The 24,780-nt window shown below is 27.1% G+C and overlaps 2 protein-coding genes across 2 annotated transcripts in view; both read right to left on the bottom strand.

Moving 5' to 3' along the window:
* Positions 1-22,915, bottom strand: part of LOC119684072 (GTP-binding protein Di-Ras2) — a 59,608-nt gene extending 36,693 nt beyond the window's left edge. Inside the window, exons 1-3 of the mRNA XM_038098020.1 lie at positions 22,259-22,915; positions 7,617-7,784; positions 6,957-7,066 (exon numbers count right to left, since the gene is read on the bottom strand). Of these exons, the coding sequence (XP_037953948.1) occupies positions 6,957-7,066; positions 7,617-7,784; positions 22,259-22,423 (443 nt within the window). The 5' untranslated portion in view covers positions 22,424-22,915. The remainder of the gene's footprint in view (positions 1-6,956; positions 7,067-7,616; positions 7,785-22,258) is intronic.
* On the bottom strand, positions 19,362-20,536 carry LOC119684071. The gene is made up of 2 exons (XM_038098019.1): positions 20,407-20,536; positions 19,362-20,351 (listed from the first exon to the last, which is right to left on the bottom strand). Exon 2 carries the CDS (start codon positions 20,294-20,296, stop codon positions 19,502-19,504), a length of 795 nt encoding a protein of 264 aa, XP_037953947.1. The 5' UTR covers positions 20,297-20,351; positions 20,407-20,536; the 3' UTR covers positions 19,362-19,501.
* Positions 22,916-24,780: the final 1,865 nt, after the last annotated feature.

The raw sequence follows: 24,780 nt of genomic DNA on the forward strand, positions 1-24,780 counted from the left end.
TTAAATCTCTTGAAAATAACAAAAAAGTTATGTGTATTAAAAAAAGAAAGTTTTAATTGAATTCCAACAAAATAACATATGACATCATAAAAGTTCTTTTGTTTAAAATTAATACAAAATTTTCACGAACATTTCTCTAACGTATATTTTAAATAAAAATGCTGGTTTTGAAACGAAATCTAACCATTATAGCAGTATTAGATAGTTTATATAGTAAATAAGACCATGTACTGTTAAGTAATTGCTAAATAATCTGTGTTCAGATTTGTTTAGCCTTAGGAATCCGTCAATATTTTCACACTCGCGTAATTATATTAGTAAACGCGAACAACAGAGTGTTGGCAGATTTCTAAGTGTAAACAAAACTGAACACATAAAAATAATAAGTTTTTTAACTGCACATGTTATTATTTATTAATAACTTCAGATCCCATCTACCTGCAGACTATATCAAAAGAGTGGTGACACACGATACTACCAGGTAGCTAACGATATGAAGGCATTCGGTACTACCAATTGGTAACAGCAAGCCACTGTTCTATTTGCGATTTCTATTTGGGTTTCATTCAAAGAACAGAAATGCGAAGAGTATAACACAACCAGTAATATTTTTATTTAGTTATTTGCTCACTAATTAGCTGATATCTAAAGGTGTTCATTGCTGATTATTTGGAACCATCATATTCTTCATATCTTGCACAAAGATTTTTTTAAACAAAATTTAACAGTTTTCTTGTAATTGAGGCCATTTCGCGCCATTTTTGTGAATCACAGAGAAAAACGATTTGAACATAACACAAAAAATTTTGATTTTCGTTTTAAAATGCTATTTTCGACAATCCATAAGTCCATATTTTCTGGACCAATAAAGATTGAATTTTTGTATTTTTCGGGTGAACATATCCCAAAAACAGTGTTTTTATAAATTAGGAGAAATAATTTATTGGTGAACAGGAAAAATTTTAATATATTGTTTAGTGTAGTCAGTTGTGCGTATGTTGGGCATATGCTGAGCGTTAATATACTTAAGAAGTAGTTTTTGGGGGGAAAACTGGGCCAATTTCGTAACATCAACGAATTATATAAGCTTTTTGGAGCTTCATCAAATTTGGGCCACATAAATTATTATTTATGTATTTATCTATTTTAGTTTCTATTTATATAAATATCTGAAATATATTATATATACTATAATATATAGAAAGAGGTAAAATTTAGTATAATAAATATTTGAACTGTATATCTAAAATGGAAGAATGTTTCGTGATATAACACCTACTCCCCGTACAAAATTTTCATGAACAAATTTATATTATTTTTAAAAAAAACTTTTGTCTTTTGTTATTTTACATACATTTATTACACATATAAAAGTAAAAACATCGTCTTGCAAAAAATGTGAATGATTCGCCTATAAAATATTTTTATTAATAATCAAACATTAAGACTATAAAAAACAAAAAATTGTCTATCGTCAAAAATCACTTTAAAATTATGCAAGTTATTGCCTTCACTAAATCCCATATATATTAACAATGAAACCATTAAGTAATAATATTATTTTATATACCATATATTTAATTAATTTTTCAATTTTAAACCACTTTGTTTAAAAAACAACGAGTGATTATACATTATGTTCAGAAAGACGCCTTACAATATGTTCAATGCTATAGTGTAAATGGAGTGTTGCCACCAATTTGAAAGTTACAACAATTTTATGTTGATTTGAATTCAAGTGGGAAACGCTGTATATATTATTGAAAGTATTGGTGAAACAGTCTACATATCGTAAAATAGTTCAATTTATAAAAGTTTAAGAAATTTATAAACCAACGCATAGATTGAACACATATTAATTTACAATTCTTATTATTTATTATTTGAAATAATATTTAATACATATAGTATGTATGCATTATTTTTACAATAAAATGTACAAACCAATATTCAAATTTCACTTTTAATTGTACGAATAGATAAACAATTTCTGTCTAACTTGTAACCATATATCCGTAGGGCAACAATTAATTTTCATGTTGGAGATAGAATAGAATACGACTGACATAAATATCCATTGATCATTTCCTGCACTTAACTAATGACATAAACTTGAATTTAAATTAAAATCTCACTTCCATGTACATATGCAATTAACTCAATAATATTCAGAACTTTTGCAAAAATTTCTACAAAAAACAAAAACAATAAAAAATCAAATAGAAAATGTGCTAGTTACGTGTGAAAATCAAATTAAAAGTTGAATAGCAAGGACTTTCCTATAGTAATTTGTCATTGTCAACATGTTAAAAATGCATGACAATAGGATACTTGGCATAGGTAGCAAATAGGAAAATCTAAAACACCGAAATGAACTATGAGAAGCAAGAATAGCAATTACACTAACAATAATACTCCTCACAAGCACTCACAAGCAATAATAATAGTAACAGCAAAAAAAAAAAAGAAGAAAGAAGAGTAACATTTATGCTACATGATAGTTGAATACAGTTTGTGGATTGAGTGCATGCACGACCAAAATAGTTTTGTAAGACACTCAAACGATTATAAATTTAGTACAACAATTCGCTCAAAAAAAGTTTATTTGGCATTTGAACAAACATTTAATCATGCATGTGCAAAAAGAATTGTTATTTGCTTGAATGTATTGTATTTTTTAACACAGTTGTATCAGTGCCAAAGCCAGTGCGAGTGCCAAATAGCATTTGAGTCACGTAGCAGCCATAAGTAACCACAGCCAAAAACAAGCGCCGCATAACTACCAATTGAAATTCTCAATTTTCTACTTTAACGAAAATATCTTGTGTGTGTGTTTGTGTGTTACTATGTGTTTGAGTATAAAAGAGTGCAAATATTTCAGTGCGATCAATTCACATTGTTGTTGTCGGCAATTTGCATTTCCTACATTTGCTGTGACAATTTCCGGCGGCCTAAATTGTTTGGTTGCGTTGCAGTTGCTCCTGTGGTTGTTGATGTTGTTGTGCTATCTTATACTCTTTTCTTATACAAATAAGTGAAATATTTCCAGCCGCTTCATATTTTTTATTGCATGCAACAACGGACGTTGGCTTTTATGAAATTTGCAGTTGCTTGCGTTTAATTCAGTTTAATTGCATTTCATAATTGCGAAATTTTACTTTTTATTTTGTTGTTATTAGTATGGCCGCCTTTGTTGTTAAACTGCAACACATTTTTAAGTTTGTTTATTGCTTAAGTTCTCTTTTTTTTGTTATTTAAAATATTTTCCTGCTCTCAATTGCTATTTCGCATTATTTTGTAAATAATTTTTTTATTTTTGGATTAAATCGTGCAAAATGCTCATTTTATATAATTACATACTTTAATTTTTTTTCTTTTTATTAACATATATTGCAAATTTAGGTATCATGAAAACTAATCTACAACATTTATCTATATGTAAAAACCGTTTTTTTATTACAGTTTTAAAAAAATAAATTTTATATAGAAAATTTATAAGAACTTTTGATGAAATTCCATTTGAAAGCACGAAACAATTTCATGTTTTTAAAATAAATCCATAACTTGTAAGAACATGTCTTAAAAGGCATTCATAGAGTCTTGTCGCATTATTTGGTGCCAATTAGTATTCTTCAACTATTAAACTCTAAATAGAATTTATTGTGTGATTTTATTTATAAAAATAATTGAACTGATACAATCATGTCAAGTGCTTTAATCAAACATCTATAGTAATTTTAAAGACGGAAATCAAAGCTGAGTTCGGAAAACATCACCAGTATATGTAACTTAATTTAAATATAGTCTATCATCTAACTGTAATCTATTCTATTCTGGATGCTTAATTGTAGTTATTATATCAAAAATGAACAATAATATCCATGATACTGATCAACGAGTGGAAGTGCCAAACTAATTGACGCTAGAGTCGTCTTAAATTCGCAGTAAATTGGGCAACTACGTTAAGTTCAAGTTCTTTTAAGGAAGACAAATATCTTGTTGCTAAAATTACATAAAATAATATTAAATATATAGGAAATATATTTATGATGAAGAACAGATCTAAACCACAGTTTCTATTTGGAGCTTACTAAAATTCATGTGATTACTTTTTTAAATCAATATTACATATCTTCTTTAGTTGTTTTTTGCATATAATCTTATCATTACAAAATAACCTTTTTCCTTAAAATACATATTAAATATAAAAAATATTTATAATTTGATACTGTTTAAAATGCAAATTAAAACGTACAAGAGCTTTTCAAAAAAAAAAAACTGGAAAATATGAAAAAGAATAAAATATAAATTGATTTTTGTCCATAATTTCTTCTTTAACGTTTTGATTATGCAAATAACGTTAAATTCGGATATCGCATATATTTATTATACCATAAGCCGCCAATATTTCCATAATATTTTAAACAAGCTATTGAAACTATGTCACATATACAAACAGAACTTTATATTTACAAGCGGAAATGTTACGTATACGCACTGTGATTCGCACATATTATAGTAACAAAGCCAAGAGTATAAAAATGCAAATTTTTAATCGGTTTACAGATTACTTGAGTTCAACGTGCCAAAAACTCTCACACCCAATTGCGTAGTCAGCAAATATGTTTAAAAAGCTATTATGACATTTTGGCAACAGTTTTTCTATATTGCAAAAATATTTCCTTCTGACATGAAAGTAATAAATCGTCTTGTTTAAAGAGCACACGACCTACATACGAAAAATGCTAACCACTTTATTTTATGTGTAGTGCGCTGTACTCTGACTCTTCAAGGACGAAAAAATTTAAAGTTTTTTAATGGTAGACGTTAGTTTTTTGTAGTTTTTGTGAAATAAATCTTTTTTCACTAGCAAATTATAATTCTATAAATTATTATAAGGGTTGTAGTTTAATGTTAAATTTAAATGATTTTTAGTCAAAGCTAAACGATAAATATTTTTTATGATCATCTTTTAGGGATTATATTTTGTATGAATATTTTTGTTTTTAAAGCTTAGAAAAAAAAACTCAACTTTTGATCATAAAAAAATTTAGCGGCAAATTTAAGTGGATTTTGTATACCTTTAGTAGTTTTAGTAACTTCAATTGAAACCCAGCAAAGGAAACATTCGTGCAGATATTTTCTATTGATATATATCACGATATACATTTTTACTAATAGTTTCAACTACGATTATAGATTTAGTTGGTTTGCGGTGGCCTCTTATGCATCAAAACTTAGCTAAGTACAAATAATGATTCGTTGTCATATGTCAGATGAGGAACTTTATGATAGAATATAGTCTCAACTGGATTCATAACCACAGCATCCCTTTAATCAAAGACGTCATTTCTACATTTCTGTAAATTTTGTGGCTTTAGGCATTTAGGTAGGCATTTACTTTAAGTTTTTATATTTGTCTCCACTTTAGTGGCTCTATATTTCTTATCATGCACAGAAATTTAGATATTTACTTTCACACGAGAACAGTTTTCAAGCATCGTATTTGGTAGTATAGACATATTTATAGCGGTACGTCCTATTTTTTAATTGAAATAAATCTATTAGAAATAATTAACTGGACTTAAGTGGCATTAGGTCACTCCAAGAACTCATATGGGCGGATATCATTGGCTTAATTAAGGTTTAAAAAATCAAGTTTTGGTTTAAGGAAAAGCCAAAACAAAGGTGCAAATATTAATTAAATATTTTTCTCTTGGTATTAGAAGGTTTTTTTATATTTGATTTCAAATTTTATTTTATTTTATTATTTTTTTTTGCATATTTTTTATTACTTATGTATTTTGCGTATTTATATTTATATGTTTTATTATTTAAATTCTTTTTTTTTATTTGTAAAGTGAAGTGATAATTTTATCATGTGTAAAATTCATGTGCAAAAAAACGAAGATTGCCAAAAATGATTTCTACAGTTTTCTTATAATAAATTTAGATTTAAAGATACATAAAAAAATAATAACAAAATGTTGCATTCTGAGTTATACAAAAAATGTGTCAAAATCAGACAGCTTAACTCTTTCAGTTTTTTCTAACTCTTCAAAGATGGATGTGGTTTAACGTTAATGATGATTAATGATGTATAACAAAGCAGCAAAAATGTTTATTAACTGCAGTCGGTTTTTTCAATTGATATATAGTTACATAGTAATTTGAAATTTACTTATATATGTACTTTCTGAAACTTGATGATAGATTTAATTTGATTTCATTTGGCAAATGTTTATATGTAAAGAATACATTAACAGTTTTTGTGCTACATGAATTTGATATTATTTAAAGAGATTATTTATTCGTATATGAATTTTATATGTTGATAAAAGTTGAAAAGCTATTTTTACTGCAAAAAACCATTGGTGTTTTTTAATCTTTTCTTTACATTTTAAGCTTATTACTTTTTAATCCTCATTCTGTTATAACCTAATCGTTTTATGTACATGCATATCAAAATTATTGGCTTTAGTTGCTTGTGAGGTAAATTTTATTTAATAATTGCTTTTATTATATTTAAATAACATTTAAAAAAAAATATATTAATAACACATTATTGATAATTTACAGACAATTTTCAAATTGTTTCTATAATACCTTATTGCCACTATCACAATTATTTATTGAACGGTAGTGTGCAACGACTGCTATGAGAATGTGTTTTTGCATACATATTTCAAAGTTCATATTTAAATTAGCATAATCAGTTGATTTGTGCAGTTAACAACAAAATTATGCAAATTAACTATCAACAAATCGCTTTGTTTTTGATTGAATTCAATTTTTATATAAAACTGTTAACTAAACATATTTTTATGCATATGAGCAAAAATTATTCTTTAAAAAATAAATTAAAATATTTTTTGCAAATATGCAACGAAAAAAAAAGAGAAAATAGAAAAATGCAACAATTTACAGAAAAAATATTTCGAAAATAAATAACTCACCGCAATCTGGGCAATTCACAGTACACCCAATCGGTGACTTCTTCTACTCTGACCTCCCTGTGAGTTGTAGCCAAATCAGATTTATTGCCAGCAATAACAATAGGTACATCCTATGCGAGTAAAAATGCAAAACATTTATTTAATATTTTTTTTTACCCTTCCCGCTGTTGTGTGGTTTTTATGATAAAATATACTTTATACATCATAAAAATAAAAACATAAATAATTTATGTGTGGTAGTGTGTAAAATGTTAAAAATGATGGTTTGTTGCTTTTTTTCTTTGATTTTTGAAAGTCAATTAACAATTTTTTACAATATACTAAAAACATTTAATGTTATTAAGCCATAGACGATTGAATTTGTTTTTGCTATTTCTAATGCATTCGAAATTACTCATACGCCCGGTTGAACTTTACGCTCTAATGGCGTTAAATAAATCTACATTTAGTTGTATTTCCTCTTTATTTTTATAAAAATATCTCAATATTTATTGCACACGAAATATTTTCTTTACATGTAAAATAACATGGAGTGCTCGTGGAATTAATTGCTTGTATGTAAGTGTATATGTACGTGTGTGTAAGTTTTTGTAATATGTGATTATATATAATGATTAAAAATGTTTATGTTGTGAATAAATTAATAATCAATTCATTTACCTGGAAATCAGCTCTTTGTTCACGTATCTCCTCGAAACACTGTTGAACGCACTGAAAGCTCTGAGCTGATGTGGATGCATAAACGAGCATGAAAGCATGTGCTGTAGCAATGGAAAGTCTTCGCATTGCTGGGAATTGCATATCACCTGATGTATCCAATATATCCACCTATCAGCGAAAATAAATTTTTATTTAATCATAAAACATTTTTAATTGTCTTAAAGTAATTTTAAACTGAAACAATATTTATTCTATTATTGATTGCAAAGCAATGAATGCATTGAAAATTATTATAACAAAATTATGTTTTGATATTATTTAAGCTAATATTATTTTGTTAATACAAATGGAAAACTAACAAGCTATTAGCTAAAAAAATTAAAAGCATGAGAAGGTGAAATAATAATAGCAGTGATGAAGTCATGTCCCTTGATGTCTAAAAACTAAATTATCTAGTCCATTAATTTCTAAAGGAGTGATAACAATTAAATCGTCTAATAATTTAATAGTTTGATTTGATTTTATTATTATAGTTTCAAATTTAAGCATTTAAATTAAAAAATTTTAAATAGTAGTAAAAGCCAATAACAACAAAAGTTTACTGAATATTTTTTAGTTGTATATTAATTTATTTGAACTAATTCTGACAAGCTCAACAAATTCGAGTTGTTGCTTAAGCATCTAAGGAAAACATACTGAGCCTTCAATTTTCTGTTATTTCTTCTAGCATGTGCAAAGTGTTTTTCCATAATAACTTGTAATTTTTTAGTAACTAGATCATCCTAGGTTTTAATTCGACAATTTTGCTAATGAACCAAATACAAAAAGAACTAAGCCTCAAAGCTGAATAAAATTTCCCACCATATATGTTAACATAAATGTCAACAAATTAAGCCAGCATTTCCTCAATTTACGATGCGTACAATAAGCTCGAGTTTTTTACTATTTTATTCTTGTGAATTTGTGAATTTAATAAAACTTTCAAAGATTCGATCCTGACAGACCAAATTACGTTACCACGAATAACTTGAAACACGATCTGTAGCGCATTTTTACCTATGTAATGTAAAACCCGCAATTTTACAATTTTAAATACGAATAATGAGCACATGTGATTACCTAAAAACACATATATTGGCAATTAATTTCCAGGATTTGCTTTGGTATTAATATTTATATGAATGTTTTCCAAAATATACCACTTACTAGTGAACTGATCACATTCATAATGCGAAAATATTTGGTGAGTTTTATAAAGTATAGTAATATTTTAAATGTTCTTCATTAACATATTACTAGAATTGCTTCGATTTTTGTATCCTATTCGGTTGTACTAAAGTATCTATAAAATACGGTATGTCTAAAATATTTTTATATATTTTAGTTATTATCATAATATTTTTTAAATACCATATTTTTATAAAGTTTTCTTTATAAAACATTTCTGAAGAATGCATTTGAATTTTCAAATTTTCACAAAAATTCTTTAAAATTATATAAAAACTCTTGCTTTCATACAGTTAATTATTATTTTATAATTGCAATTGCAACCAAGGCCACAAACGAAAGTATCTCATTAACCTCAAGTGAACATATAGGTAGTGAAAAGTATATAAAGTTTCATGATATATTATTACTTTTCGCCAGATAAAGTTTTATAGTATAAAAATCATTTTCATATCCTTCACAGAATTGGTTGGCTACTGATAAGCTGAAGTGCACTTATTTATTTTGATTAAATTCCGCACAACTTGCTTTATTACTTCATTAGTAATCCATGCGCAGTATTTAATGAAAGATCTACCTTTTTCCATATATCTTATCATATGAGTTTGTAAATGCAAACCATGTGCATGGTGAAGTGCCATTTGCGGACCGCGAATTGCAAATACCAGTTTTTCACAATCGAAATTTAATCTTAAAAGAAGCTTTTTATTGACTTAAAATTTTACTGGAATATATATTTGATCGTTATGCATGCGTATGCTTCAGAATACCACAAATACTCAGAACGGCAAAACCATACGCAAAAATTCTGTTTATAATTCTGAAATAAATAATTTCAAGAGTATTTTTTTTTCATATTTTAAAAACTGGTAGTTCAGCAAGTTTGATTTATTTCATACATAATTCATTGCAACTGCAGCTTGTCCACACTTCATCACAAAAACTCTTGGGATACTTGTTAATGGAATATGAACTCATTTTTGCAGCTCTTTAGTTTCTGTTGATATTTCGTTGCATATTCGATTTTTTTTATTTGCTATAAACGATTGCCAAAGAAAGATCTTTGAAATCAGTATGTACATATGGTAATTGTGTTTAATTAAAATTTGAAATTATAATTTATACAGGTCCAATTGATCCAAGAATTGCTATAATAATGTTCTTATGTGAAATGTACTTATAACAGAACTGAAACATATAATATTCACAGGTGGTTTTCCTGTGAAAGTTTCCAACTTTTAAAGCCGATAACTCGAGCACTAAACCATATCGTTATATAGTATAACGATAAAAGTTGTTCAAAATAACTGTCTTTGCTAAAATCCGTACTTAGGAATTAGGAATCGCAACGTTATAGTTAACATATATGTTTAACCAAAATTTAGATATTAGATAGTAGCAAAAGAAGTAAAGTTAATTATCATTACAGCCCTATTACATTTTCATGGCTAAAGCTGTACCTTAACAATTTGATTTTTAATTTATTTTTAAGATATTTTAAAATTTAATTTCATTTGAAATATTTAATCAGGTCTTGGGTTTATATTTGACTGTTCTTCTTGATTTGAGCTAAATTGGTTTAAGACTTAAACGCAATAACTGTCACAAAATTGTCTTAAAATGTCGACAGTCAAAATATTTAACACATTTTTTGGCTTAAAACTTCTAAAATTTTGTTTTAAAGAAAACTAAGTCAAATTTTTGATAAACCAACATTAAATATTTGGTTTTTTTTATGCTTTATTATTTATTTATAAATAATAAATAAATAATAAAATTTATTGACATTCTGTTAAATCGAAATTTTTTAAACGGAAAAATAATTTGAAATCAATGTAAATATTTAACTAAACATTACCAAAAGCCACTTAACATATCAATAACTTTTTAATGGGTCTGATGAAGGCCCATGAATTGTAAACAACAAAAAGCAAAATAATGTTTTTTCATTGAGGTAAACTAAGTTTGTTAATTAATTACTTTCACACAACGTACACCGCATCACGTTTACTCCTAAAGCTTGACAATTTTTCTAAAAAAGATTTTCTATTATTATTAATAAATAAATTGAAAAATAGCAACCGTCGTTATTGCAAACAATCGGAGAAAAATCTGAAACAGCGAAGTGCCTTGAATGCGCATCGAATGTGCCTTGTATGTGCTTTGAATGTGCCTTGAATGTGCTTTGAATGTGCCTTGAATGTGGCTCATTAATCAAAGTTACGTGTCGCCGTAATGTTATTTGCTCTTAGGTTTGTGCGTGTGTGTGTGTCTGTGTTCTTTTGTGAAGTTAAATTTCTGTTGAAATTTGGTATAAATTCTACAAAAAATACTTAACAGCTCAATGTTGAAAATTTTGAAACCCTCAACGATTTAATTGTTTAAATTCTCAGACTTGCTTTTATTACTAACGCTGTTATGCGGGTGTGTGAACTGGTATGTGTAACTGTGTGAGTTTGTTTCTATGAAGCACACGTGCCATTCTACACCACTCAACAGATACTTTAAATGCGTTACAATGTGCATAAGCACATGAAATACGTTCATTCCAATGGAAATATGGCGGAGAGCATATTCTGAAGAATTAAGACTGCCTGTCTTTAATGGCTTCTACCTCAGTTGAAACAGTAATTTAAATATTGCACAAGTCAAGAGGTGAGAAAAGTGAATCAATATAATGAAAAAAAATTTTATTAAAATAAATTTAAAAAATATTTAAAAACGCATCGTTCTTACTGCAATCTGGCAAGTAAAAAATATAGAAATATCTTTCTGTAGAGACGAGTTTTTTTCTTTCTTTTTCAAGTGCAAAAAGAACTTAAAACTACTTGTTATATATTCAAAGTATGCTGATTTTTTCAATGGTTCGAAATCGAATATTTTGTGTTGATTACATTTAATATCAAATTATTATTCAAAGCGCTCGACTGTAAAATTACAGTAACACAATATAATAATGTTGAATTTTATATTGTTCAAATAAGATTTTACTGCAACAAAATATGCATGTATATTGTACCGAATGCAATATTGTATAGATAAATCTTGTATTTATATTTCATTTTTATATTTTAACAATAATTATTATATTATAACAATTATTCTTATATTTTAACAGTCTTTAAGATATAATATATATATATAAAATATCCAAAAAATGGTAAGATATCATAAATAGTAATGGCTTATATGTTATATTTCCAATAAAAATTATATTTGTCATATACTATATGAACGTACCATATGGTACCAAAACCAAGAATATATCTCCTATTTTATAGCACAACTTTTTTTTCTGTAATTATATATGTATATATAATCACATTTTTAAAATATATTTTTTTTATTGTAAATCAATTTCAATGAAGTTTTTATTTATGTGCTACACGAAACATTTCATCGGTGTAGAATTCCTGTGGTTTATCGATGATAAATTATTCCTTATGACCTCCTGCCATTTTTTGGGTAGCTTTATAATTCCATAGGTATAGAACTTTTATGGTTTATCGGCGGTAAACTTGACAAAGCAATTTTCAGCGGCTCTTTAGTCAGGCAATTTTTTAACATTAAGAAAGTTCTGTAGAGACATAAATTATTGGCAAACTGATGGTGCAAGTTCTGGACTATACCGGGAATGAGTCAAAACTTCTCAATCAAGTTCCGACAATTTGTCCCGAGTCATCAAATATATGTATGTCATAGCATTATCATGATAATTCATAATAATGTATTGTATACAACTCCTTTTTTTTTGACTAATTTTGGTTGTTGTTGTTTAATTGTTTCAGTACTAAATACTAAATTAAGTTATACACTAGACTAGAGTAGCTCATAATAGAATCAGCATATTTTTTCAGCATCTTCACTATTAATATAATAATATATAATAACATTGCGTATTTCTTCAGATATTTCAATAATTTTTAAATCAATACAGCTTTTTATACGAACACAATGTATTACACAACTGCCTCGCCAAGATAAAGTCCGTCATAATCAGATTGTCAGTTATGCGGATATAACTCTGCATACTCCAGGTATGCAGTGACAAAAAACCAAATTTGCTTTTTTTTTACTCAATATTCAAATGTATACTTTAAACAATAGTCCAAAATACATCGTGTAAAAGGTGTTTTTTAAAATTAAAAAGTATTTCGAAGTAAGATTTATTTGTACAAACCAAAAAAAATTTTTTATTAAAATTCTGATGTCTTCAATTCACTCCTTTGTAATTGTTAAAATTTCGGTTTTATGAATAGAAGTAGGCAAGTGAGAGCATATGCTTCGCATAACCACAAAACACTTCGCCTTTATGTCAAAGAATTCCCATGCAGGAATCCACCTACACCGTTCTCCCTTTCAATGTTATGCACCTAAAGTATGGTGAGGGTACTAAATATCTATATACATAAATATAAATATGTATATATATAAAGATTATATTTATAATAATAGATTATTTTTCAGTACTTAGTTAATAACATTAGCTCCTATTTTTTTTCAGTTTTGGAGCAATTTTCCTCCTCTGTTTTTTTTTTCGGAACAGTTCTGGTGGTATGTGTTGAAAAATTTCTTGTTGCCACATTCCCCAAAACCACCTACTTCTTTTAATATCGTATTCTGGTTAAGGCAACAATTTCTTTCTTGCTAACAAAATGAAGTGAATTTACCGCAGGTGCATGTGAGTGACTTTAAAATGTAAACATTATAATAATGTTACTCATACGCACTGCCGTGTATTAATTTTTTGAAATAAAATCAATTGCGTTAGCTAAAAAACACACTAAATACGTTTATTTACTTTTTTGTTCAAATATTATATTTTAATTAAAAAATATATAAATTAAAATTGAGTTCTGAGTGAGAATTATACGCTTTGTTGGCAACGTAAATACCTCAATAATACGTTGTTAACCAATGAGAGGAATTGATGTGTTTAAAATTCATTGCACAATATTTAATTTAATTCAGTTTGATTAAGTTCATTTTATTAGTATTGTTTACGTTTTTCATTATTTTTATTTTTTTATACTCTACTTCAGTGAACTTATTACAACTTAATCAATACTTCTGCTACATACTGGCAATACTCGTTTTCTCCATTGTGACATATAACAATGCAGATATATGTATATAGAACATACCTACCAATATACATATCAAGTACCAAGTTTGCGAGAAAATTGACACTTGAATTGTTGTTTGTAAACTTCATATATCTTTAGTGTATGATTTTCTCAAGGAAATATTGGTCGTCAACCAATTTGTCGGTACTTGAAATATCAATACGAGTAATATCGTTATACGATAAAGGAGTGCAATTGCAATTTAAAACAATGTTTATTGACTTCTAAGTGTAATTGATATGCAATAACAATTCAAGTGCATGTGCATATTCGCAATCTTGCAATTGGCTTCATATATATTTGTATCCAGGACACACATATTAAATTTTGCATAACGAAACCTTTTGTCATGTACATTTGAGATACTTGGAAGTTTTGTACATGCCGTTTTTATTTATTTTTTTTTTTGTAAATTGTTTTCATTATTCAACCAATACCATTCCAGCGATTAAACATTTAACGGACTTTATTCATTGTAAGAATTTGTCATTGTTGTATAAAAAAGTATTTTTCATAAGGAAATTAGTGCAAAAGCATCCAAGCATAGCATGTGCTTAACCATTTGGAATAAGTCGCAGTTGAACTTTTCAGATTAAAAAACGTTTGATATTCGTATGCATATTTTAGAAAGTATAAACGGAAACTGGTAGAATATATCAGAATATTTAAATAATTTTTACTCCTATGCATTTTATTTTACTCCTTTTCGTAATATAGAAAGAAAGAAGTCGTTGTGTCCTTTTAGTAGAGTTTCTGTTGCATTGAATTTATTTTTCCTTTAAGCAGCTGTAATATAAGTATTATTGCAGATATTATATTTTATGAAGTTTAAAGGTTCCTTGTGATACTGTTAAGCAATAACCCCGTTGAGTGTGCGAGTTCAATCCGAATCTTAGGCCGATATTGTAACTGAAAAGCCGAAGGTTAAGAATAACATAATGTGAAGATTTATTTTTTTAATTAAATTAATTAGTATCTTGTATTTGATCAAAATATAATTCTATAATAATAAAGTTGTCACTTTTCACCAGTTTTTATTTTGGTTCGTTTATTAATAACAACAACTCTGATAGATAATATTATTTATAACAAATAGTATGCGAATTAAATTGGAAAAATAACTATTTACTTGCATTGACATTCAGCCAAAGTACATGTAAACTATTTTCAGTATTTTTGTTACTAATTATTGTTGGTGTGACCTAGTCTCTCAATTGTATTATTCAAACCTTTATGATTGTGTTTCATATATGTAAAAGACCCACATTATTCATAATAGTTTTTGAAATTTTCTGTGATTTCTAAAATTAAGTAGGCAAACACTTAATCAAAAAGTAAGACAAACTATTACATAAAAATGCTAGAACTTTTATAAATACTGGACAAATTTTATATATAGCAACAAAGCTTTATTTATGTAAAAATTTAGAGCTTAAAAGCTTAGAAATAATGTTTACAATACTCGATATATTTATTTGAATTTAAAGCTAAGCATATAATTAAATCCAGCATAGATCAAATTAGGTATTGCATATAAAAAATGCATAAGTTTATAATTATTAACGGAAGCAGCTATTTCCCCATTATAATTCGCTATGATTTGCTTACTCTTTTTATCCTCTTCTTCGTTAAGTTCACAAATTGGACTCAAATTAAGTAGATGTTGTTTTATAGTTGATCTGATATAAGCTACTTTTTGCTGATAAGGAATTTCTTTACGTAACAATAAATATTCTTTCAAACAATTAATAGCAGTTGGTATATAGGTATCATCAGCAATTCTACCAATCATATGTAGTTGCAAAAACGTAAGAATTTCTTCAATGATTGGAAGTTCATCTGCATGTTTATCGTACAGAATATTGTTGGTATTTTGTTGAGGTTCTAATAAAGGGTAACTAGAAATGTCTTGTTTATCAATCAAGTGGTTCTCCTCTTGCATACCCTGATCAACCAAAAGTTTATTTGTATTTACCTTACACAGATCTTCATTGAGATGCATTTCATCAGGTCCGTTCGTATGATTAATTATATGGCAATCATTTTGCTTAAACTGATCATCTGTAACCGTAGCTTCTAAAACATCATTAGCATTGGCATTGGCCTTTTCTTTTTCATTAACAACAAAGCGTAATTTCTCCATTTCCTCGTTTAATGTTAAAATTGTAGTATTCCACTTAACTTTTTCTTTAAGTAAGAAATCAATTCTTTCGTTAGCTTTATTGAGTTGAGTTTTTGCTAAATGAAGTTCTTTTAAAAGATTCTTCACAGAGTCATTCTTGTTTGCTTTTGGTGCCATTTGTATTATTTTATATACTTATATGTATTTATAGTATATATATTTATATAAAAATATATATTATTCTTTGAGAGTTATTTGAAAACGTCTTCAAAAAGTCCAATGAATTTTTAAAGCTATATGTAAATGGATAATATGGGTAAAATATATGTTTTAAGTTTTGTTTTTTTTTTTTTTAATGAAATGTCATTGAAATACTGATTTCAATAATAAACAATAAAAAAAAAGTAAGTTGAAGCAATGAAAAATTAATTATATATCATTATCTAATTTTTTACTTTGACCCATTTATTTGTTCATTACTTCTTTGTAATTAGAATTAGAATCATATTAAGTGTATAAATATTGGATTTTATTTCAGCAGGGACTTCAAACTTTTCTCCTTTATGATTGCATGATTTGGAAAAATGACACACTTTGACACCAAATACTACAAATCCAATAGTTTACTAATAGTTTTGAACATCAACCAAGGAGTAAGTGCCGAATTTATTTGCTCAACAAAAGAATTGACAACAGTAGCCGGAATATAGAATTAGTTGTTCTATAATTAAGATTTTGACCAACCATTGGATAACCATTCATAAACGTTGCTTCTGGCGGGCTATTTCAAGTAATGGTGAAACTCTTTATTTCAAGCAAGAACCTTTTATCATTATAAGGAAACTGAGACTATTAGAAAGTGATCAAATAAACTAGTTTTGCTTGCTTTACCGTTTGCATAAGATAGAATATCATAAGACAACATGCGTTTAATGTCTCAAATAGAGAACGACTTATAATCACATTACATACTTATGCTTTGTTCTGATCCAGGAAGATAATATTGTAACACAAATTTGTAGGAACGTCTCTAATAAGGTGTTATCTAGAAAAAAGTTCTCCTATATATTTTTTCCAAAAGCAGAGAAATTTTTGTTCGCTTTAGTTCTGTTGCACTACAAAAAATCTATTAGGACGCATAGATCTCGCTCTGTGGGATCTTTAATATCCATTTTAATTCATTCTATTGCATTCTTATTGGGAATTGATGAGAAAGGGCTTTTTGTATTCGTATTTGAAGTTTTAATGTCAAGAAATTTTATGAATTACTTTTTTAATGATAGCAATTTTATGTACTTTGACAAAAAATCTATATCGAATAGAAAAGAATTGTGCTAGTGAAGAAATTTTCAAATCCAAAATGTATTTATCAATCAAGTAAGTTGTGGAAGTGACTATATACCTACAGTGCCTTGATTCTACAAAGTCTTAGCAAATGTGTAAAGAGATATATATTATTATAACTACCTTATTTTAAAAATTTGATTTGTACTAGAATTCTATACTAGAATTTTAATCAAATAAACCAAAAATTCATTGAAACCATTATGATATAATGTACTATAGTATTACTTTTAGTAAAATATATAAATATATATTAAAATATAAATAAAATTAATATGAAAGTGATGTAGTATGATATATCAAAAATTCATACAAAAAATGATGCAGTGACATATTTTTATATCATACTTTTCATAATATTGGATTTATTATCCAATCTTTTATTTAATGCAACATATATATGATGTATATTTTTATATCATACTTTTCATAATATTGTGTTTATTATCCAATCTTTTATTTAATGCAACTTATATATGATGTAGTCAATATCTAAGAAATGTTCAATATCACATGTATGTTATCAATTAGTTGCCTATTCAATATTAGTTTAAGCTGCATTGCAAGTTGTGAGCTAATATTAATCTTACTTATAACTTAAAAATTTATGCCCTTTAATTTAACAGTTTTAATTATAATATCTCTCTTATTTGACTTAAAAAATTTGATAACTAATTGAAGTCACATAGTTCCCACGAAATGATACAAATAATTTCTTTAACTAAATAAGTGAATTAAATTTTAATAAAATTCATTATGCGCTGACCTGTGAAATATTGGACTCATTAAGGTTATATTTACAATTTTTTTTGTTTTTATTGCAATTATTTTAATAGTGAAAAACTGTATTTTATCACTTTCATTGTAGTTAGTTCGTTTGCTTCCGGTTACTAATTTCCGCACTAATTAACTTGATACAATAAAAACATTGTAATAAAGTGAAAAATTTACTTTCAACAAGCTTTAATTAGACGAAAATTGTGATGACCACTTAGCAACGGCATATGACCTATAACTACAGCTGTGGCAGTGATTAGCACAGTTGTTGGGCAGGAGTATGCAGCACATTAAACATGACTCCCTTTGTTTTTACGTTAAATGAAGTAGTTTTCTGCAACAAGGAAAATGCATTTGCATAATGTTGTGATTAATAAATGCTTAAAATGGTTCCATAATTAAAAATTCTTCTAAAATTGTTGAAATCTCTTGTGACAAGGGTGTTAGTGGTAAGATGAAAAATTTACTAAAAATGTTACATATAAGCGTAATAATTGATACATAAATTTTGTGAAATCACATTTACGGGATATAATAATTTAATTTTTACAACAAAATGCAAAAGCTACATTCGGTTATAACAGAAATCCGAAGAATCCACTTAAGTCTATTGGCTCTTTCTTTTGAAGCAGGAATTAATATATTATTATTTTCTACAGATGTTATGGTTGATTGGAATGCCCTGCGCTAATGCACATATGGAATAGGCTTTTGGAAATATATATCCTTGCAATAAAGGCAATAAAACTTAGTAAAGTAGGTTCTATACTACTTTTTATTGACGCAACAGGGCTTAGAGACCTACTCTAAACTCAGAAGGAGGCACAGTAGACTCGACGGTCGCAGTGCCAGATCCCCTAATAATCATATTAATAATATGGTTGATTGACAACACAACTGGTACCTAATAGGAATAAATAGAATAACTGAGAAACTGTATTTAGTCGTAAAATCCTTTAATGAGATAAATAAAAAAAAATAATATGTTGATAGAAATATGTATAAGAGGAATTCTAAATCATTTTTTTTTGCTATAGTACAATGTAAAGATACATATATGCAGTTATTTCTTTAATAAAGAAATTGAATTCTTTAATAATTTCTTTAATAAATTCTTTAATAATGAAATGATTTTTAAAGGATTTTTGAATTTAAAATGTATATATTTTTGTTTGTTCTATTTGTAAATCTTAACCGATCTCTCTCCAAAATGTAAATTATAAATTGTTGATATAATTTTCCATTTCGTTCGTTAAATTTTTATATTTTGAAAAGTGTTTCTTATTCTGTTATTTACTAAAAATACCATAGGTTAAGAAATTTAGAACTTCAACAAACATTGTATAAACATTATATATAGCTTGGCCAGCACATGTAAAAATCCTTTGTAAAGTATTTTTATCAGGAACACTTTGCTCTATGGACTCTGTGTAGTGGACCTCGTTGTGCTTAACTGTCATATGATATTCTAACGCACGTTTAAGTCGTACAATTGCCATTGCATATGGAAGACGTCTACGTAAATTAAAATATTCCCGCAATTTGTTGGCAGCAAACTCACGGTAAGTATCGTCGAATCTCCTACCAATTGTTTGCAATTCAACGTAAGCTACGGCCTCTGAAAATGTTGGGGGTCTATCAATAAATCCATATGTGATATTTCTACCAAAATGTTGTAGCGGTGCATAATGTAAATCATATGTTGAAACACTAGTATTCACAATACTTAAAGTTCTTAAATCATCTTGTGATATTTGATTTTTTGAATTGTCCAATATATTGATACTTTCTGATGAAACTCTTGTTATTGACATTTTTGAAGCACTCAACTTTACTTGAATGTCAGTAGTTGACAACTTAGATATGTTAAAATACTTTGATGATACACGATACCCCTGAGTTTCCATACAACTTACTTTAGGATCTATTACTTCTTGTTTTTTCAAATCTTCGTCGTCATTTTTAAGATCCTTTAAATCTTCAATAACTTTATCCATTCTACTATTTACTTCGTTTAAGCATTTTTTCAATCCCTGAGCTGACAACTTTAGTTGGTCAAAAGAAAAAACATCTCCCGCACCCATTTTGTGAATAAATATACAAGTACTTTTGATTTTTCCAAAGAATTTTTAGAATTGTCTAAAAAATAAAAATACTTAATCCAAAATGTAGATTGTACATTGTGTAAATTTACCTTAATAGCGATAGGTACATTCATTGGATTACTGATAACATTTGTAGTTTGCCAAATTTGTAATAAAATTAGAGCAAATTTTGAACTATTGCATGTACTTCGTTAGTTAATTTAGTTTAATTCAATCATTTCGAACTTCTTATTTGAAATGTTATTATTTTTTTTTTTTTGAATAATTAATAAAAAACTTTGGCATACTGAGACTTGTTTAAGCTTTATAGAAGTCTATGCTTTATATTAGGTATAAGAGCAAATTTGTGGTACAATCTACTTACTCCACTTGTTTTATGGTTTATTTTTTAATCGTTTTATTAAACTAATACTTATATTAAGCATACCAACTAACCTGATTTTTGCACTATATAAAAAGTGATGTGTAAAGATTTCGTGAAAATTGCAACTTTCCATTAATTATTGAGTTTGCATAATATTTTAGTGTAAAGGTTCTTTCAATATTTATATGTACAGGGAAGAATTGACTCCACGTATTCAATTTTTTTTAAAAACCTTTCATGTTGTTTAAATTTACTTAATTAACTACGCATAATATTGTCTAGTTTTTATAAGCATGTAATAGTAACTAAAGTGTTATGTATTATATATATGACAATGTAACAGAACACCTTTTAATTAATTATACCTTTTAATTACAAATATAATATTCTTGTCCTTTATGTATGGTATGTTTTTGAATACTTGAAATACTTATATTTAGTTATGAACAGCATTTTCACAAAGTTTTGCATTATTTTAATAATATTACTTATGTCATTCCGAAATATTACATCGATTTCAATTCATCGTTCCACTTCTTTTCTCATATCAATTAAAATTGCAATTAAAATATACTCAAAACGGAAAGTTGTCTATTGCAAATAAAACAAAAATCAGTGCCACAAACTCCAGATGTTATTTAAATCGACAGGTGTCGAAAACTACTGGCCGGAAAGACGATTGAACACCGAATTACGGGGGAGAACAAACCATCTCCAAGTTACGACGGAGATAACAAAACGCAAATAGTCATAGATCGAGCATATACTTCGACGACCCGAAAATAATATACTCGTAGACAGGCAAGTACTGCGATGGAATTCAAAAGGTAGTCGGCAATTTACTTGGAATGATGTCACAAGAACAGTTCCAGGAGTATAGGAAATCAGTAGTAGCATACTTTATGCAAAATAATTAACCATCGCTTTTTTCAAGTAAACATCAATTTTTTTGATTCTTTCTGTATCAGTTCTAAATCAAGTGTGGGAACTTCAGATATTTAAAATTCCAAAAATTTCGATATTTTACGATTTCTATCTCGTGTTCATGTATCTCTATCACATTGCCTACTTCTTATTAACTTAAAATATTATTATTTAACAAAAAGGGGAGGCAAATTCTAGCAAACTTGCTAAGACTTAATAGAAAGTCTTATGGAAAGAGGTGGAGTTTAAAGAAACTTATTTTTGCGACCATATGCTTTTTGTACGGATTAAAAGTCTTAAATATATTACTCTATATTTGAAAACTGATAACAGTGTTGAAACTAGTAAATCCTTTGCTTTAGATGTGTATTACGTTTGAGTTTTAGTGTCTAGTAATAACTAATATTTACACAATAGAAATATATTGTAAGCATAAGTTAAAAGATACTTTGAAATATATTCTCATAGCAAACATATAGAAACAGGAGTTTAAACACTTAATGCATGACAACAGGGATGGATTTATATTTAAATCAATTTTGAAACACTCCAACATCAAACAAGATATCTTTTTGAGTACTAAAAATCGTTGGTACACACTATGCTTTAATTAAATAATTAATTTTAATTCTAAGTACAATATTTACTCTTACCTTTAAGGTTACACCACCCAGTTCGTATTCACGATTATAGAGATCTTCCACAGTTGCACGGTATTTGTCTGTGTATGTTTTGAATAGGAAACGTTTAACTATGGAACTCTTACCGACACCAGCACCACCAAGTAAGACCAGTCTTATACGTTCTAAATCAGCCATTTTATTTTACTAGTCTTCGCAATAACTTCTATGACAATACCAACTCCTCTAACTATGGCGAAAAGGGTGAATAGTTTTTGTTTAATTTTCTAAAACTTTAAATGTTCCGATGCTTTCTTTTGAGCAATTATTTATTTTCTCGTCTTAGTTGCGCTTAAATTTTCCTTTATGAATCAAAATTGGTTTGTAACTTCGTCGTACCACTTCCGCTGAAATGAATAGAGTTTGAATTTCCGTATCTAAATTGTTGTTTTTGTGTTCATAATTAATATAAATTGAAAGCATCAAATGTCGTTTTAATCTCAATCAAAGAAACTTTTCTTACTTCCTGTTAAGTACATAACAGAATCAAGTAGAAGTTATTTTGTGCTTTTAAGACAATTTGAAGGAGTTGTTGGGTTGAACGTTTATTTAATTAAGACATATATCCGTTTCCGGTTTTGTTATTCATGTTTAGTGTAGCACGTTTTACTTGAATTTGTATAAAAAGTATTTTTGTTGATTTTCAGTTTTCTTGTAGTGTGCAATTAATAAACTTTCTATTCTTTTTTTTTTTTGTCTTTAATCAATTTTATAATTTCTTCTTATTAATTTTTTTTATTAATATCATCAATTCTGTTGGTTATATCTGCAAAAAAATGATTACTTATTAGTGAAATGAAAACATACATTGCTAAAAATTTAATTAAAATTTAAAAATAAAATTATTTTTTTTAATTTATATTGAATATAAGTATTATTTAAAAATAATAAATTATATTACATTAAATATATTTTTGTTTAAGATCTAAATAGAAAAGTAATTTAAATTAAATTGATTTAAATTTAAAATTTAAGTTTTTAAAATAAATTGGATAATTTTGATTTTCCAGAATTTATTTACTTATTTAAAACAAATATTTCGGACCACTTTTTAGTTTATCTTTGTTGGTGGAATTTTTAATTTAACGTGACTTATACATATTTTTATATATAAATATTTTATTTATATATTATATCGTTATAAATGCATATTAATAAAAAGGAATAAATATTATACGCCACCATGGACTGTGATGAGCAAAAATTTGTAAAGCCTTCACTTTACCCTTCATTTAGCCTTCACTATTACTAATAATAATAGAATAATTTATAAAAATTTATTGTATTATAATTTCGCTCAAATAATATAATATATAATAAGCCATATATGTATTACATTTTATGAAAATGTATAACACTTTTATTTTGTTGAATTATTTTACCTCACTGTTTTTCTGTGTAACTTAGCCATACAAAAGATGAAGATATAATAAACTTAATAAACTCTTGATCGGAATTTTTTTATTATTGTCATTTTAGGAATCTAAAGAATTTTCTTTAAACAAAAAATATTATATCTAAATATTTATCATACACATGCTTTAACAGCATTTACAGTGAAGTTGGCTAAGCATACGAGGATGTTGCTTTCACAATATCTTGCAAAAGAAGAAAATTCTAATGAAATTGCTGTCTAAAATATTGCAAAAATGTTGTTAATAATCTTATCTATGCATCTGAGATAGATAAAGTGCAGGCAGATAGACAATTAGTTATGTGTACATGCACTTGAGAAGTACTTATATGCAATAATTGAATATCATGCAATCATTTTTCTATTTTCAAAAAAGCCAACAGGAATAATTCTTGAGAGAGGACAAGAAAATTTATAACACTAGTGACCAGTTACACACCAGCTTACAGTAAAACTATACTAGCAATAGTACGTTATATTGAAATAAAAAAATGAGTAGTGCACGACAAGGTAGGATGCATTACTCCTTAGTAGATGTCAAATAAATTTGTTACTACTATGTTGCCATAGTGAGATAGTACGCTCATAGCAAGAACTATGAATTATTCGTAATTTGCTACCAAAGAAACAGAAAATACATTGAATAAAGTAAAGTGAACTGCAATTCCTTTACTACAACACTTCAAACTGGCATATATATTCATATTATATTACGTAGAAATAAAATCTAAAATCAAAGCAATTTATTAAACTTCAATGTTATACCAGTTAGAAATACGTAGCAGTTGATTTAACTGTAATAATTTCAATAACTGATATATGAAATAGGAAATAATAACTGTTAAACTTAGCAGTTTTTAATAAGAGTACATACTGGTACTGGAATTTTTGTACTTTTTCAACTCCAAGAAATATTCTTAACCAACTCGTACATATACACATATAAGACTCTTGTAGAAAGTTAATTTGTTATCTATCATTTGTTCAATGAATTGAAATATAACCATTTTCTGTAGAAAAATGAATGAAATTGTTTTTCTTTAGAGCATCCATCAGTCACCAGTTTTATTGGTTTTGCAAA

Source organism: Teleopsis dalmanni, chromosome 2 (genome assembly GCF_002237135.1).
Source record: "Teleopsis dalmanni isolate 2A chromosome 2, ASM223713v2, whole genome shotgun sequence".
NCBI classification, from domain to species: Eukaryota; Metazoa; Arthropoda; class Insecta; order Diptera; family Diopsidae; genus Teleopsis; species Teleopsis dalmanni.